This window comes from Scyliorhinus canicula, chromosome 26 (assembly GCF_902713615.1).
Source record: "Scyliorhinus canicula chromosome 26, sScyCan1.1, whole genome shotgun sequence".
Lineage (NCBI taxonomy): Eukaryota > Metazoa > Chordata > Chondrichthyes > Carcharhiniformes > Scyliorhinidae > Scyliorhinus > Scyliorhinus canicula.
In genome coordinates, this window is record NC_052171.1 from 9188019 (window position 1) to 9204632 (window position 16614).

The 16614-nt window shown below is 50.8% G+C and overlaps 2 protein-coding genes across 6 annotated transcripts in view; both read right to left on the bottom strand.

Annotated features, from left to right (window-relative positions):
* Positions 1-1663, bottom strand: part of LOC119957434 (myoferlin-like) — a 127169-nt gene extending 125506 nt beyond the window's left edge. For all 5 annotated transcript variants that reach the window (XM_038785502.1, XM_038785505.1, XM_038785501.1 and 2 more), the window contains exon 1: positions 1506-1663. In XM_038785502.1, the coding sequence (XP_038641430.1) occupies positions 1506-1578 (73 nt within the window). In that variant the 5' untranslated portion in view covers positions 1579-1663. The remainder of the gene's footprint in view (positions 1-1505) is intronic.
* Positions 1664-6585: 4922 nt separating this feature from the next.
* On the bottom strand, positions 6586-16180 carry ankrd39 (ankyrin repeat domain 39). The gene is made up of 5 exons (XM_038785254.1): positions 16103-16180; positions 12569-12727; positions 9979-10082; positions 8521-8724; positions 6586-7094 (listed from the first exon to the last, which is right to left on the bottom strand). Exons 2-5 carry the CDS (start codon positions 12669-12671, stop codon positions 6939-6941), a joined length of 567 nt encoding a protein of 188 aa, XP_038641182.1. The 5' UTR covers positions 12672-12727; positions 16103-16180; the 3' UTR covers positions 6586-6938.
* Between the last annotated feature and the right edge of the window lie 434 nt (positions 16181-16614).

Here is a 16614-nt window from a genome sequence, read left to right on the forward strand (position 1 = left end):
GATCCAGCCAAAGATTTCTTATCTGGGAATTTGAAAGAACAGGGCTGTCGTATTATGCTCTTGACTTAGCATAAGCTGCTTCCTTGATGTGCACTCTGACAAAGGAAGGTTCAGACGTGGAGATAGCTTCAACACGGATTCGCCACTACTGTTAATCCTTCTATAGCTACTCAGACTGACGAACCAGTCTGCTACAATCCAGGTGGTGGGTGTGATGTTGAATCAACCCTGTGTCTGTACTCACTGAGTGTCTCCACTGGAAAGAGGAAGATCATGTGTGCTGTATCCTTTTATATGGGTTGGTGTAATGCCCTCCTTTGGTAGTCACCTCTGCGTGTATCGTAAATGCCCATTGGTCGTGTCCTATCTTACTGACCCATTGGTGAATGTCTTGTGTCATGTCTCTGGTGCTCCCTCTAGTGTCTAGCTAGTCTACGTGTACTTAATTAACCCCTTGTGTATTTACAGTGATGCATATCACCACAAGGGCTAGACACAGAAAGACTTAAGCAGGAGAATATGGCCATACCAGGAAAATACTCTATCGGCATGCGGCACAGTGGTTAGCACTGGGACTGCGGCGCTGAGGACACGGGTTTGAATCCCGGCCTTGGGTCACTGTCCGTGTGGAGTTTCTCCCCGTGTCTTCACCCCCACAACCCAAAACAATGTGTAGGGTAGGTGGATTGGCCACACTAAATTACCCCTTAATTAGAGAAAAGAATAATTGGGTACTCAAAATTTAAGAAGAAAAAGAATTACTCTATCGGCAATAATAATGATAGAGAGGGCAAGACAGGGAGGCTGGGAGTGAGTACGGGTAGAAGAGTTCACCTGAAGGGGGATGGGATTGATAGAGGAAAGGAGGCCGGTGAACACAAGAGTTCACAAAGAGGTCAATCTCACTGAGGAGGAGTTGTCCCTTGCAGCTGAGGGAAGAAAGCAGAGAGCTGTGATACATGGGTGGGCGGTACAGAACAAAGATTTTGAATGAGAGGTTTGAGGGGAGGAACAAGGCAAGTTATTGAAAGGCGGAGATAGGCAAAGGTGTGATTCAGAGAGAAGGGAGCAACTGGTTCGGTTCAATGGGGAGCATCATGACGCATCGAGTGCCGGGGCTTTATTCACCAGTGAGTGCACATTTTGGAAGGAGATGGAGGCAGCGATGATAGTCAATGTTCTGGCCACGTCTATCCTCTTGATAATCAAGAGTCAACAAGAGCTGAGACAATAAACGTGAGCAGGGTGAGCAGGGAGCCAGCTTTGTACAGGAGGCCCATGCTCTCTGGAGAGCAATCCAGTCAGTCTGCATTCCCCCTACTCCATCCTCATAGCTCTGCAGGTTTATTTCCCTCAAGTGACCATCCAATTTCCTTCTGAAGCCGTTCAGCATCTCCGCTTCCACCGCCCCTCATGGGCAGCGAATCCACCTCATTACCACTCGCGGTATAAAGACAAACATTTCCGCCTCACACACCTTCCCCTGCCCCCCTGCTCCCACTCACCTCTGAAGAGCACGGACACATGGAGCTGGGAGCTCTCTGGCCTGAAGGCGGCCAGTCCGCGCACACTCAGCATCCTTTCAGCTGCTCGGCCTTCGCATCGCTCTCAGACCGGGCTTGAGCGAAGCCCTCTGCTGCCTCCGGGCACCGCTGCTGCTCGTCATTGCCCATGTCACCCACCCCCTCCCCCCCCTCCTACCAACCCCTTCCCCAGCCGGCTGCCTTCCTCACTTCCCCCGGCAGAACGTCGGCAACGTCACAGAGAAAGAGGGAAGAGTGTAACAAAGAGAGTCACATGACAGCCTGCAACAATGGGGAGTCACGTGACAATGGGTGGAACCAAGGTCACATGACGAGCCGACAGAACAAAGGTCAGGTGGTAGAGGGCAACAATGGGCGTTTGTCACATGGCTCCCCGATGGAATCAAGGCATGTAACAATGAGCGTCCAAGGGTTGTCACATGATAATGGGGTAGAACCGTTATGTGACAAGGCTACAAAAACGAGGCCAAGTAACAAGGGGTAACAGCGGCCATGGCGTGACACTGAGGCAGAAGCAGGCTCACGTTGGCATTGGGACACAGTGGGCATAGAAGCCAGGCCACAAGGCCACATTAAAGGAACTATGTGGTGGGAGCAGGACAGATCAGAGGGACGCTCGGAATTGGCCAAAGGTACAGCACGGTAAGCTCGGAGTTGAAACTGCCTGCGAGCTAGCCCATGGGCCAGGGCGAGTGCCTGAATTGACTCTGCAGTCAGCACTGCTGGAGAGCCGGGCAGGAACCTCGCACTGACATGGTTCCATCGAGGAAGCAGATTGAAAGAGCCCTTCTGCTAACAGTGCGAATGGTCGGTGCCGGCCCCAGCTCTGTCCGGTCAAGCTGGGGGGAAACACGGATGAGGATCAGATTCTAGTGCAAGTGGAGGAACAGCACCCTTTGTGAATTCAGAACAGCCCGGAGCACGTCCCGTTCAATGAAACAGTTTCAAAGTGTAGCAGCCAAGATGCCACACACAATAATTCGAAATCAGGTGGCCCAGAGGTGCAGATTTACGATGGAAAACCACGGGCTTACAGCAGTATACAAATCCTGGAGATGTGACGTGCACACAGCTGCAGGGTCAGAATTGTATGTCGATTAGGCGGGCGAGTGCCTGACTTGGAAGCATATGAAACCGGGCGAGAAGGCATCAGGAGTGCGTCCCAATGCCCCGCGCACAATATTTTGGTCGGTGGGCGGGCGCGAGAGTTAGAACGCTCCGACTGACAATGAAACGGGCACTTTAGCCCAGCAAGGAGCCAACTGAATGCAATTTTACATCGCCCGTCTGCTTTTGCAGTTGGCGTGCAGGCCCGTTGGCCAGGCGGTCCTTACATTTTAGCTTCAACCTCGATCCCAGGCGGGATGAACCAAAATTAATAAATGTGACTGGGGAACTGAGGTTCTGGGCTCGATTGTGCTGCCGCGACACGTGAGGTACAGTTTCACCCTCAATATCTATTTTTCACGGAAAGAATAATAATAATAATCACTTATTGTCACAAGTAGGCTTCGATGAAGTTACTGTGAAAAGCCCCTAGTCGCCACATTACAGGCGCCTGTTCAGGGAGACTGGTATGGCCATTGAACCCACGCTGCTGGCTGTGTTCTGTATTACAAGCCAGCGATTTAACCCACTGTGCTAAACCAGCCCCTGAAGCCCCCCCCCCCCTCCCGAGGCAGCTCCGCTGGGGCTGTCCCCGTGAGGTGGTGCGTTAGAAAAATGCCAGCCGACCCTCCCGACGTCTTCCCGACCCCCCCCCCCCCCCCCCCCCCCCCCCCCCCACCAGCCACACTCAGCCCTTCACAGAGCTTGTTTCGATCCAGGACAGTCCGCAACAGGGAACGGGTATCGCGCCTGCCTCCAGGCCTGCCGAACACACGCTGCCGATGGGCGCATGATTCAAAGGCCCAGGATTATCCTCCTCGCCCGACTGTTGACCCAGTTCTTCCCGCCCATTTCCCCAGTCTGGAAGCAGTAAAGTGAATTTGGTGCATGGCTGATCGGAAGGAACGTACCGACGAGGCCAAATGACTTTGGAAACGCACTCAGTGCTCCAAATCGACAACCGCCGCTGAGTGACACTTAACTCTCGGCGCATCCCATTTCACAAACACTTACTCTCCTTGTTTTTTCAATCAAAATTAATCTATGGGACGTGAGCGTCGGTGGGTGGGCCAGCACTTATTGCTCGTCCCTAACTGCCCTCCATTTCAGAGGGCGTTTGAGAGTCGACCACACTGCTGTGGATCATGTAGGCCAGACCTGGTAAAGTCGGCAGATTTCCTTCTCTAAAAGATGCGAGTGAACCCCTGGTGGATTTTTAACGACAATCGACATTAGAATGTTTTTTTTAGAAATTTTAGTGTACCCAATTCTTCTTCCAATCAAGGGGCAAATTTAACATGTCCAATCCACCTACCCTGCACATCTTTGGGTTGTGGGGGTGAAACCCACGCAGACACGGGGAGAATGTGCAAACTCCTCACAGACAGTGACCCGGGGCCGGGATCGAACCCGGGACCTCGGCGCCGTGAGGCAGCAGTGCTAACCCACTGCACCGCCGTGCTGCCCTGACATCAGACTTTTACTTCCAAAAGTTTCATTATTTTCCAATGTGACCATCTGCCACAGTGGGATTCGGATCCGGGGTTCTCTGGATAACCCAGTCCAGTGACAATACTATGTCACTGCCTCCACCTACAACCTAAATACAGCCTATCTCCCAAATTACCTCAATCTAATTCTCAAATCTTGCTGTCGTTCCTCCTCCCTCCACAAACACTTCCCCCCCCACCCCCAACAAGCCACTCGAGCTGCTTCACAGCGTTCGCTCCAGTAATTCACCACGTGAACCACTCAAGATACAGCAAGTAGAAAAATGCAACATAAAACCAAGCATTTCTTTGGTGTCTATTTTTTTGCTCAACTACAAATGTGAAGATTTTTGTTTGCTATGCCCACCCTCTTTGTGCTCAGTGAACGTCGATTTATGGGGAGGCGGCGGTATTGTCGCTGGATTAGCAATCCAGAGGTCAAGAGTAATGCTCTGGGGATCCAGGTTCAAATCCCGCCATTGCAGATGGTGCGATTTCACAGAATCATAGAATTTACAGTGCAGAAGGAGGCCATTCGGCCCATCGAGCCTGCACCAGCCCTTGGAAAGAGCACTCCACTTAAACCTACACCTCCACCCTATCCTCGTAACCCCACCGAACGTTGTTTTGGGCACTAAGGACAATTTAGCATGGTCAATCCACCTAACGTGCACGTCTTTGGATTCAATAAAAAAAATCTGTTGATGACCATGAAACCACTGTTGTAAAAACTCATCTGGGTCACTAATGTCCCCCAGGGAAGGAAATCTGCCATCCTTACCCGTTCTGGCCTAGATGTGACTCCAGACCCTACAGCAATGTGGTTGACTCTTAACTGTCCTCCTCAAGGGTAATTAGGGATGGGCAATAAATGTTGGCACAGCCTGCGACGCCCACATCTCACGAACGAGTAAAAATAAAATTAGAACAACTCTCTCGTTCGCAATCCCATTCGAGCCTGAAAATCTGGCATTTCTGATCGTCACCCCCAACTTGAAACAAATTTCTAGCCGACGCAATCTTTCACCGACTTTAGGTCCTTGCTCTGGCAGCAGATTTCTGAAAATCCACGCACGTGACGACGATTGCATTTCTCCTGTTTTGAACGTTCCTGAAAACCCCCACACTCGGTTCGTGAAAGACGATCGCCCCGTTCCACATGGACGGACCTTTGACAAATTGTCCTTTTCGTTCTGTCCGCTCACAGGTCTCCCAAAGACTTTCCCTTCGGGATTTGTCACACTGACCTCGAGACGGCCATGGAATGACTTCTGAAGATCCGCCGCCGTGGTAATGTAGGAAAGCGGCAGCCACTTTATAGACACTGTATCACAACAAATCATGTTCTTTGCGGCGTTAACTGAGAGGCAAGTATTGGATGGGAAACCCGGGAGAGCTCCATTGCTTGCCTTCAAAATAATCATATTGGCACAGGAAGTGGTTAATCAGCCCATATAGTCTGTGCTGCCTCTATTGAACAATCTAGTCAGTCCCATTCCCCCCCCCTCCTGCTCTATCCCTGTAACCTTGCCAGTTTATTTCCTACAAACCCCATTCAATTTTCTTTTGAAATCATTCACCATTCGCTGGGCAATCATTTGCTGGGTAAAAACGTTCTTCCTCACAATCCCCCCCCCCCCCCCCCCCCCCCGTATCTCTCACCCAAAGCCTTAAATCGGTGCACGCCCTCTCCCTCCGGGTCCTGTGCCAATAACTAATGGGAACAGCTTCTCTTTGTCGACCTCATCTAAACATGTCACCATCTTGTACGCCTCGATCAAATCATCCTCCTTCGCTCCGAAGAGGCCAACCTCAGCTTCTTCAACCTCACCTTTTTTTTAATAGAAATTACAGTGCAGAAGGAGGCCATTCGGCCCATCGAGTCTGCACTGGCCCTTGGAAAGAGCACTCCACCCTAAGCACACACCTCCTTTTTCGGACACTAAGGGCAATTTAGCATGGCCAATCCACCGAACCCCCACACCTTTGGACGGTGGGAGGAAACCGGAGCGCCCGGAGGAAACCCACGCAGCCATGGGGAGAACGTGCAGACTCAGCACAGACAGTGACCCAAGCTGGGACTCGAACCTGGGACCCTGGAGTTGTGGAGCAACTGTGCTAACTACTGTGCTACCGTGCAGCCCACCTTGGAGCTAAAATCCCCCTCATCCCCGGAGCCATTCTGGTAAATGTCCTTCCGCCCCCTCTTGTGGACCCTCTCCTTCCTAAAGTGTGGCGATGAGGACTGGACACAATACTCTAGCTGAGGCCTAACTAGGGCTTGCTGAACCTTCAGCAGAACCGCCCTATCTTTGTGCTCAATATCTCCCCATACGAAGCCGTGTACTTTGCTAATCACTCCCTCATCTTCAACTTGTAGAGGAGGTGAGGAAAACCCGAACAGCGAAAACAAAGCAGAGAAAAAAATAACGCGATGGACAACAGCCAGGCAACTGGAACAATTTAATACCTCAAAGCGTCGGTGATTGAGGAGTATAGAATGAAGTGGTGAGAGTTTGGCCTCTCCACGGTAGCACTGAATAGACAATAAAACCAAATCCTGGTCTTCAGCTGTCCCATCAAATTTTCCCCCAAGTTGAGGGAGGGTTTCACACGCGTGTTGTTAACCAGCCACGCCTTGATCAGCGAACTGATCTGTGGGGCAATGCAGGAAGATGGTGACTAGGTGATGGTGTGGGTGCAGCCTTGCCAACAAATCCAGGATTGGTGTTGAGAGCGCCCTCTCTGGTAGGGAAGGGCAGGTACGCCGACCCATCGAGTCTTGGCCAAGCAGGTGTCACGTCGGCATCTCGGGCTGCAGGCGCTCCTTTAATGACGGGTGCTCCCCCACCAGGTCGTGAGGGGCTCTGGATCTCCTGTCCTTCGCCGTCCTCAAGGCTGGAGTGTGCTGAAGCAAGGCCTCGCAAGCCTCCTGGTGACCCCTCTCTGCAGCCTGATGGACGAAAGATATACCCATTAGAAAACAGCAGCACCGGAGTGCGCGGCGGAGAAACCAAACTGCGACTTTCGGAAGACGCAGGCTGTGCGAGGTGGTCTGCTTACAAATCAAATCGCACAAGCCCGTCTGTAACATGGACCGCTCCGGGGTCTCCTGCTCTCAGCTAAGAAGCCTCCCACAAACTCTTCACAATTCGCTGCTGAAAGATTCTAATTCTTCCAATTGCTACGAAGGCCAAGACTCGTCATTGTAGAATCCCCTTCCACACCCTCAAGAATGTGCCCGACAGCCAATGCAGTACTCTTTGGAGTGCAGTCATTGTTGTCGTGTAGGACACACAGCAGCCAATTTGCGCACAGCAAGCTCTTGGTGGGATATAATCGCCAAATCGCCTTTTTTTCTTTACCATGCTGCTTTGAGGATTAAAGATTGGCCATGATACGGTTGAGACATGCTCCTGCGGTTTTGGGCTGTTGCACATTCAACCCCCACCCCATCGTGCTTTCAGCTGCTTGGAATCCCCTCCCTATGTACCTCCCAGTCTCACTCTCCACTTTTAAGACCTTCCTTAAAACTTACCTGTCGGACCAACCTTTTGGGTCACCTGTCCCACTATCTTGTGATGCTCGGCATCACACTCTGTTTGAAATTTCTGCTGCTAAGCTCTGGCGCTATAGAAATGCAGCGTGTTGTCGCAATGAGAACCTGGCACTGCTTTCTTCAGGGACCCGCGCATCGCCAGTAAGTGGCCACAAAGAGAAATCTCTCACCCTGGTGGGCAGCACAAGTGGATAGCACTGTGGCTTCACAGTGCCAGGGTCCCAGGTTCGATTCCCAGCTTGGGTCACTGTCTGTGCGGAGTCTGCACGTTCTCCCCGTGTCTGTGTGGGTTTCCTCCGGGTGCTCCGGTTTCCTCCCACAGTCCAAAGACGTGCAGGTTAGGTGGATTGGCCATGTTGGCTGGTGCAGACCCGATGGGCCGAATGGCCTCCTTCTGCACTGTATTTTCTATGTTCTAGGGGGGGAAGAAATTCAAATACATTTTGGGAGTTTTTTTTAAATTTAGAGTACCCAATTCTTTATTTTCCCCAATTAAGGGGCAATTTTGCGTGGCCAATGCACATCTTTTTTGGGTTGTGGGGGCGAGACCCACGCAGACACGGGGAGAATGTGCAAACTCCACACGGGCAGTGACCCAGAGCCGGGATCGAACCCGGGTCCTCTGTGAGGCAGCAGTGCTCACCAATGCGCCACCGTACTGCCAATTTGGGAGGTTGCTTCCAGCCTCGAGGGTGGAAGTGACACCTCAGACCTCTAGCCCTAGCGAAACCGTTGCAGGATGGGGAAGGGAGGGAGTATTACGAGACTAAGGAATGACGCACCGGGAACAGAACGTGTTCGGAAAATGTTGCCACATTACCTTGTGCAAAGGCGTCGCACCATCATCGTCGGTGATGGCAGGAAGGGCTCCATAGGACAGCAGCAACTTGAGGACGGTGAGGTGGCCACAGTAGGCCGCTCTGTGTAGCGGGGTTGCCCCACCTTTGGTCTGAGCATTGCTGTTTGCGCCCTTCCTCAGTAAATACTCACAGACCTCATAATCACCGCGGCGACTGGCATAGTGCTGGGGGTAAAGTAAACGCAGAGGTTCAGCTAACAAGAGCTAAATCAAACCTTCACAATCGCCTGGTCAGCAGACCATTCGGCCCATCGTGCCCGAGCCGGCTCCTGGAAGGAGCTAACCCAATTCGTCTTCCCTCTCCTCCCCCTTTCCCCAAAGCCCTGACTTTTTCTCCTCTTTGTCCCAGTATTTATTCACTCTCCCTTTGTGAGTCACTGTTGAATCCACCGCCCCTTCAGGCAGCATGTTATTACACATCACCACTTAACAGGAACCAGGTATTTTTTAACAGTGGAAGTCTTTCATCCATCCCCCTTCCGCCAGGCAGAAGGTACAGAAGTCTGAAGACCCGCACATCCAGACGTAGGAACAGCTTCTTCCCCACAGCTACAAGACTCCTCAGCGACTCCCCCTCGGACTGATCTGTTCCCTGTAAGAACACTATTCACGACGCCCTATGTTGCTCTTGCTTCTGTATTTGCTTTGTTTGGCCCCTTGCTCCGCACTGTAACCAATCACTATTTGTCCATGCACTATTTGTCAATGTACTCTGTCGATTATTCTTTTTGTCTACCGTGTACTGTATGTTCCCTTGGCCACAGAAAAATACTTTTCACTGTACTTCGGTACATGTGACAATAAATTAATTAATCAGTCAATCATCTCTGGTCCCATTCTAGTAAATCTCCCCTCCACCCTCTCCCAAGGCCTAGATATCTTTCCCAAAAGGTGGTTGACAGAACTGAATGCAGTACTGCAGCAGGGCGGTCAGCACTGCCGTCTCACAGCGCCAGGGACCCGAGTTTGATTCCGGCCTTGGGTGACTGTCTGTGTGTGGAGTTTGCACCTTCTCCCCTGTGTCTGCGTGGGTTTCCTCCCACAGTTCCAAGATGGGCAGGTTAGGTGGATTGGCCGTGCTAAATAGCCCCGTAGTGTGGTGTGTGGGTAAGGTGGAGGTTGTTTGGCCATGATCAATGTGGGGTTACAGGGATAGGGTGTGGGAGTGGGCCGAGGTAAGGTCAGTGCAGACTCAATCGGCCTCCTTCTGCACTGTAGGGATTCTATCTCAGTCCGACCTACGGGTAAATGTCATTGCTCTGAACGGCTCGTGGCCCAGCATCCAAGATGACCTAACATCTCCCAACCCCCTGAATCATTTTCTCCAACCTCTTGCGTTTAGTGACTCTGCCACCCAGCTAAATTGGAATTGGTTTGCGCTAGCTGTCAGCTCTGGGGGTAAGTCGATTCATCACTCACCAAGGCAGTGTAGCCTGACAGGTCAGGCATATTCGGGTCGGTTCCCTTCTCCACAAATCGTTGCACGCCCTTGAAGTCACCGTTACTGGCGGCTGACCAGATGCCTACACGAAGGAAGAAGAGAAACCGAGTCAAGGGGTGTCTTCCATCTTGAGCGCAGTATCAGGCGCTCCTCCCGGGCTGTGCATCCCACATCGTCACAACTCCCTGCAGTCCCCTCACGCCATTTATTTTGTTATCTTAAATGTGACTCCTCTGACCTCTGAACTCTAACCCTGAATGTGGAGAAATGGGAATTTCTCCACATTCACTCAATTAAAGCCCATCGTGATCTTCGACAACTCTACCAAACCTCAGTTCGAAGGAGAGCAATCCTAGTTTCTCCCAATATTTCCACACATTCCCTCATCCCTGGTGCCATCCTCTCCTTCCCAAGCCACTGAAGATGCAGCAAAAGCATCTCCCCCCCCCCCCCCCCCCCCCCCCCCCTCCTACCCCAAACCCCCTCTCTGCCCTGGTTCTCTTTCCTGTGCGAAAAAGGAACATGAGGACACGGTAGCACAGTGGATAGCACTGCTGCCTCACAGCACCAGGGTCCCAGGTTCGATTCCCGGCTTGGCTCACTGCCTGTGCGGAGTCTGCACGTTCTCCCCGTGTCTGCGTGGGTTTCCTCCGGGTGCTCCGGTTTCCTCCCACAAGTCCCGAAAGACGTTAAGTGAATTGGACATTCTGAATTCTCCCTCTGTGTACCCAAACAGGCGCCGGAGTGTGGCGACGAGGGGCTTTTCACAGTAACTTTGTTGCAGTGCTAATGTAAGCCTACTTGGGACAATAAAGATTATTATTAAATCCCCTTCAGACAATGAGATTGCCTCTTATGTTTCTAAACTCGAAAGAATATAGGCCTAATTTACTCAGTCTTCCCTCAATAGGACAACCATCTCAAACAAAGAACAAAGAAAAGTACAGCACAGGAACAGGCCCTTCGACCCTCCAAGCCTGCGCCGACCATGCTGCCCTAAAATCTTCTACACTTCCAGGGTCCGTATCCCTCTATTCCCATCCTATTCATGTATTTGTCAAGATGCCCCTTAAACGTCACTATCTCATTCCAGGGACCAACTTAATGAGCCTTCGCTGTACCAACTCCAATGCAAGCATATCCTTAGATATGTGTTGTGTTATGTACTCTGGGATAACACAGGCTGCAACTCGATGCTGCTTTGACCAAAAGATACTCCAGACTTTGAAGTAAGTTCAATGTGATTTATTGAACCATTAGCACAGTTCTCTATCGACTCTCCTGCTAATCTTGCTACAGTAACTCCGTATACTGTAGTAACTAACATCTGCTCTAAGCCACGTGGTGGGTGTGATGCTTCTGATCTGCCCCTGTCCTACCCTTTAAGTGTCGCCTGTGGAAAGAGACAGAGCATGTGTGCCCTGTCCTTATATATGGGTTGTGTAATGCCCCCTTGTGGTAGTGTCACCTCTGGGTATCTTGACTGCCCATTGGTCGTGTCCTAATCTATGTGTTCATTAGCTGTACGTCTGCATGTCATGACGTCTCTGGTGCTCCCTCTAGTATTAACTTAGTCGTAGTGTATTTACATTGACCCCTTGTGTATTTACAGTGATGCATATCACCACAATATGGAGACCAAAACTGCGCACAGTACTCCAGATGTGGTCCCGTCGAAGCCCTGTAACAGCTGCAGCAAAGCTTCTGGTAATGAAGGTCAACATGCCACTTACCATCCTAATTCCCTGCATGCTAACCTTCCGTGCTCCTTGTACGAGCACGCCCAAGTGTTTTTAACATCCACATTTACAAGTTTCACAACTTGCACTGAGCAAAAAAGCGGTCAGCTGTGGCCCACTGTTAGCACTCTCCCCTCAAGTCAGAAGGTTGCAGGTTCAAACCCCACTCCGGAGAATCGACCCTATCCTGACGCACTCGGATTATAAAACATCTCCTGCTGATGTCCTCGTCTGCTCTCTCAGGGGGACGGAATAGATCCCAGGGCCACTATTTTGATGGAGAGCAAGTGAGTCCTCCTGGTGTCCCGGTCAATATTTATCCCAAACTAACAGCTTCAGAAGTACTTACATAGAACATACAGTGCAGAAGGAGGCCATTCAGCCCATCGAGTCTGCACCTACCCACTTAAGCCCTCACTTCCACCCTGTCCCCGTAACCCAATAACCCCTCTTTGGTCACTAAGGGCGATTTAACATGGCCAACCCACCTAACCTGCACGTCTTTGGACTGTGGGAGGAAACCGGAGCACCCGGAGGAAATCCACCCAGACACGGGGAGAACGTGCAGACTCCACACAGCCAGTGACCCAGCGGGGAATTGAACCTGAGGCTCTGGCGCTGTGAAGCCACAGTGCTAACCACTGGTGCTACCGTGCTTCACTGTCTGCCGGACACTTCGGGGCACTCCATGGATGTTCTTCTGTCCAACTTGCCTTAAACACACCACAGATAATGTTCGCAGGGGAGAAATTGCCTTGAGTGAATGCAGAGTATGAATGCATTAATTTGCTGATTCAATGGCCGATCAGTAATAAAAACTTAGAAGTACCTCTATCAAAGTCCATCTCCTCCAGTGTCTGGTGTACGCTGCTTGGCACCGAGGAGTCATGGGAACAGCACCTACAATCCAAACTATGGTCATCAGAAGCCATGATTCTTTGTCTTATTGTCGTTGATAGTGGCTATCCCATGGACTTTTAAAGTTCAGCTGCAAGAGTGAAAAGAGACACGATCAACAGGAACTCCTCAGGTATTGAATGATCGACAGTGGCGCAGTGGTTAGCACTGCTGCCTCACGGCACTGAGGACCCGGGTTCGGTCCTGGCCGCGGGTCACCGTCCGTGCAGAGTTTGCACATTCTCCCCGTGTCTGCGTGGGTCTCACCCCCACAACCCAAAAAGATGTACAGGGTAGGTGGATTGGCCACGCTAAATTGCCCCTCAATTGGAAAAACATAATTGTGTACTCCAAATTTATTTTTTAAAAAGGAATTGAATGTTCTAAACATTTCTTGTGGCCCAAGTTCTGCGTTGTTAGCTGCAAATACCTTCACGTATTTGGATAAGGCTACTTCAGACAATATAGATTATTATTATACAATTCCATTGTCAGCAAAGTCTTTCACTGGGAATCAGGAATCACTTTAGCACAGCCCATTTGAAGATTCCCGGATTGATCGTCCGTCTCAACTGAGAGTAGAAATCATGGAACTCCCACAGTACAAGAAGCCATTCAGCCCATCGGGTCTGCACCGATTCGCTGAAAGTGAAGCCTTAAGCTTAAACCCTCTCCACTGCCCTATCCGCATAACTTAACCTGGACACACTTGGCCACTAAGGGCAATTGATCATGGCCCAATCCACCTAACCTGCACACCTTTGCACTGTGGGAGGAAACCGGAGCAACCGGAGGAAACCCAATCTTGCAATTGGCCACGAACACCCAGAGTAACACGAGGCGGATGCTTGGCAGCTAGACATCAGCACCAAGCTCCAGTTCCCCTCTCAACTCCACTCCTTTACCCCGAGAGTCTTGGGAGCGTGGAACTGCTGACCATGTGGAGCATCTGCCTGTTGCAGTGGCCATAACATATCCATCCCCCATGGCCAACATATCAAGGACAAGCAGGGGAGGTCTCCCCAGGCATCCCGGATATATTTATCCCTCAATCACAAACAACAAAATTTGATGACTCGGTATACCTAGTCATCACATTTTGTTGTTGGTGGACGGTTGCTGAACACTAATTGGAGGCCACGTTGCCCACAACAATGACTACACTTCAATAGCACTTCATCTAGGGTAAAGCATTCCGAGACATTTGGCGATTGTGAAAAGCGCTAGATAAATGAACATTTTTATTTTTTAATATCCCATTCGCTTGCCACTTCATCCCCCCACCCACCATATGGGTGCCATATGTCATCCTAGATGCTCCCCCCTCTTAACTTCAATTTAGCGTTCTCTCATAACCTGTTGCATCTCCTAATCCAGTTCTAATGTTCGGCCATTGGTTGACTTCCTCTCTCCACATTGCCAGCATTTTTCCACTTTTATTTCAGGAATGTCTCTGTACCTGGTCTCAAATACCCTGGGGTGTTGGGGTTATTACAATTTTATGGAGTGGGATTTAAATAAATTTTAAAATTTTTTTAAAGAGTATCCAATTATTTGTTTTTCCAATTAAGGGGCAATTCTAGAATCATAGAATTTACAGTGCATAAGGAGGCTATTCAGCCCATCGAGTCTGCACCGGCACTTGGAAAGAGCACCCTACCTAAGCCCCATGATGCCACCCTATCCCCTTTATCCCCGTAACCCCACCGAACCTTTTTCGACACTCAGGGCAATTTAGCATGGCCAATCCACCTAACCTCCACATCTTTGGACTGTGGGAGGAAACCGGAGCACCCGGAGGAAACCCACGCAGACACGGGGAGAACGTGCAGACTCCACACAGACAGTGATCCAAGCTGGGAATCGAACCTGGGATCCTGAAGCTGTGAAGCAACAGTGCTAACCACTGTGCTACCGTGCTGCCTATAAGGTGTGGCCAAACCACCTAACCTGCACATTTTTGGATTGTGGGGGTGAAACCCATGCAGACATGGGGAGAATGTGCAAACTCCACATGGACAGTGACCCAGTGCCAGGATTCGAACCCGGGTCCTCGGCGCCGCAGTCCCAGTGTTAACCACTGTGCCACACGCCGTGAATTTAATTTCAAAATTTTTTGCAAATTTAGAGTACCCAATTATTTTTTTCCAATTAAGGGGCAATTTAGCATGGCCGATTCACCTACCCTGCACATCCTTGGGTTGTGGGGGTGAAACCCACGCAAACACGGGGAGAATGTGCAAACTCCACACAGACGGTGACTCAGAGCCGGAATCAAACCTGGGACCTCGGTGCCGTGAGGCAGCAGTGCTAAATTCAATTGATAAAATCCTGGAATGTAAAGTTAGTCTCGGCAATGGTGATCGTGAAACTATCGTTGCTTATTGGTTCACTAACGTTCTTCCGGGGAAGATATCTGCCCTCCTCAGTCTGGCCTCGGCGTGACTCCAGATCGTCAGCATCTGCCCTCTTGAAATAGCCCAGCGAGCTACTCAATTCAAGGGGCTATTCGGGATGCTCAACAAATATTGTCCTGGCCAGTGACCCTCCCCGCCCATGAAAGAATAAAGTCCTTAGATCACAAGAGCAGGTTACACAGCAGTCCGCTGGAAAGGGGTGAGCAATCTGCGGCCCACAAGACATGCTATTGATCGCCGCCGCTGATTTCTGTCTGCGCAGTTTTTTCCTGCCCGTACGACCGAAGTGATTCGCAAGTGAAGTGAGGTGAATGCTGATTGTACACAACTGACTGTGAGAGCCCCGCGTCCCTGTGTCCAAAGTGCAAACATCCATTTTGGTTTTACCATTTGAAGTTGATGACAGTTCAATTACTATAAAAATGATCAAGCACGTACTGCTAAAGAAATATTCGGCACATATTAAATGTATTTAATCTTAATGGGCTCATGTTTTTTTTAAATGTTTCCAATTCAGGGGCAATTTAGCGTGGCCAATCCACCTACCCTCCATGTCTTTTTGGGATTGTGGGGGTGAGACCCACGCAGACACGGGGAGAACGTACAAACTCCACACGGACAGTGACCCGAGGCCGGGATCGAACCCGGGTCCTCGGCGCCGTGAGGTCAACGGTTAGCCAACAAACTAAGCTGGGTGGGCAGCACGGTAGCACAAGTGGATAGCACCGATTTCAATCTTGCGGGCCCGCTGAGCTGAAGGAGGGCCAGTCATGGGGAACAAAACACCCCGGTCTCGATTGCCCATTACTGGGCTGGAGTGTCAGGTCGTGCAGAAGGAAAGCTAGCAAACGTCCCGACGATTTTGGAAACCTTGAGAGAGAATGTGTGTGTGTGTGTGTGATGAGAGAAATTTAGGGGGAGGATCCGGCCTGGGGTGTAGCAAAGCGAATGAAACCCGCGGGGACAATGTCGAGTGAGATCTGGAGGAACATTCAAGCTTGCACCCCGACTGTGTGTGTCGACACAAACCCACGGCTCGCCCAGCTCACCTCTGCTGACACCGACCGGAAACTGACCAGGCAAAGAGATACAAATCAGCCCGGCAGCCAATCAGAGAGGAGAAGGGGGACTGAATGTATCCAAATGACAGCGTCCGGGTAACTGGGATTGGCCAGCGGGTCGGGTCGCCCTCCCTCCCCGTCCCCAGCTCAATGCGGGTCCGGGGGCTTTAACTCTTGTTGCAAACGTACTGCCTTCCAGGGACAAGTGGGTCGAATCGATCCCTCAATCTACTCACCTCCAGGGGTCAAAAGCAGCAGTCCCACGCAGCAGAGAAAAGCTGGCATTGATATAGCGCCTATCGTGGCCACCTCCCCCGCCCCCCACAGGAGGAGATGGGCGGCACAGCAAGCAGCGTATCATTATTTCTTTTTAAAAACTTTTTTTTAAACTTAGAGCACCCAATTCATTTTTTTTCCAATTAAGGGGCAATTTAGCGTGGCCAATCCACCTACCCTGCACATCTTTGGGTTGTGGGGGTGAGACCCACGCAGACACGGGG

Coding starts and splice junctions, on each gene's coding strand:
- ankrd39 (XM_038785254.1), bottom strand. CDS start 12,671: ATGGCTTCTGATGACCATAGTTTGGATTGTAGGTGCTGTTCCCATGAC. Junction 10,083..12,568: donor GGAGATGGACTTTGATAGAG/GTACTTCTAAGT, acceptor TCCTTCGTGTAG/GCATCTGGTCAGCCGCCAGT. Junction 8,725..9,978: donor TGTCAGGCTACACTGCCTTG/GTGAGTGATGAA, acceptor CTTTACCCCCAG/CACTATGCCAGTCGCCGCGG.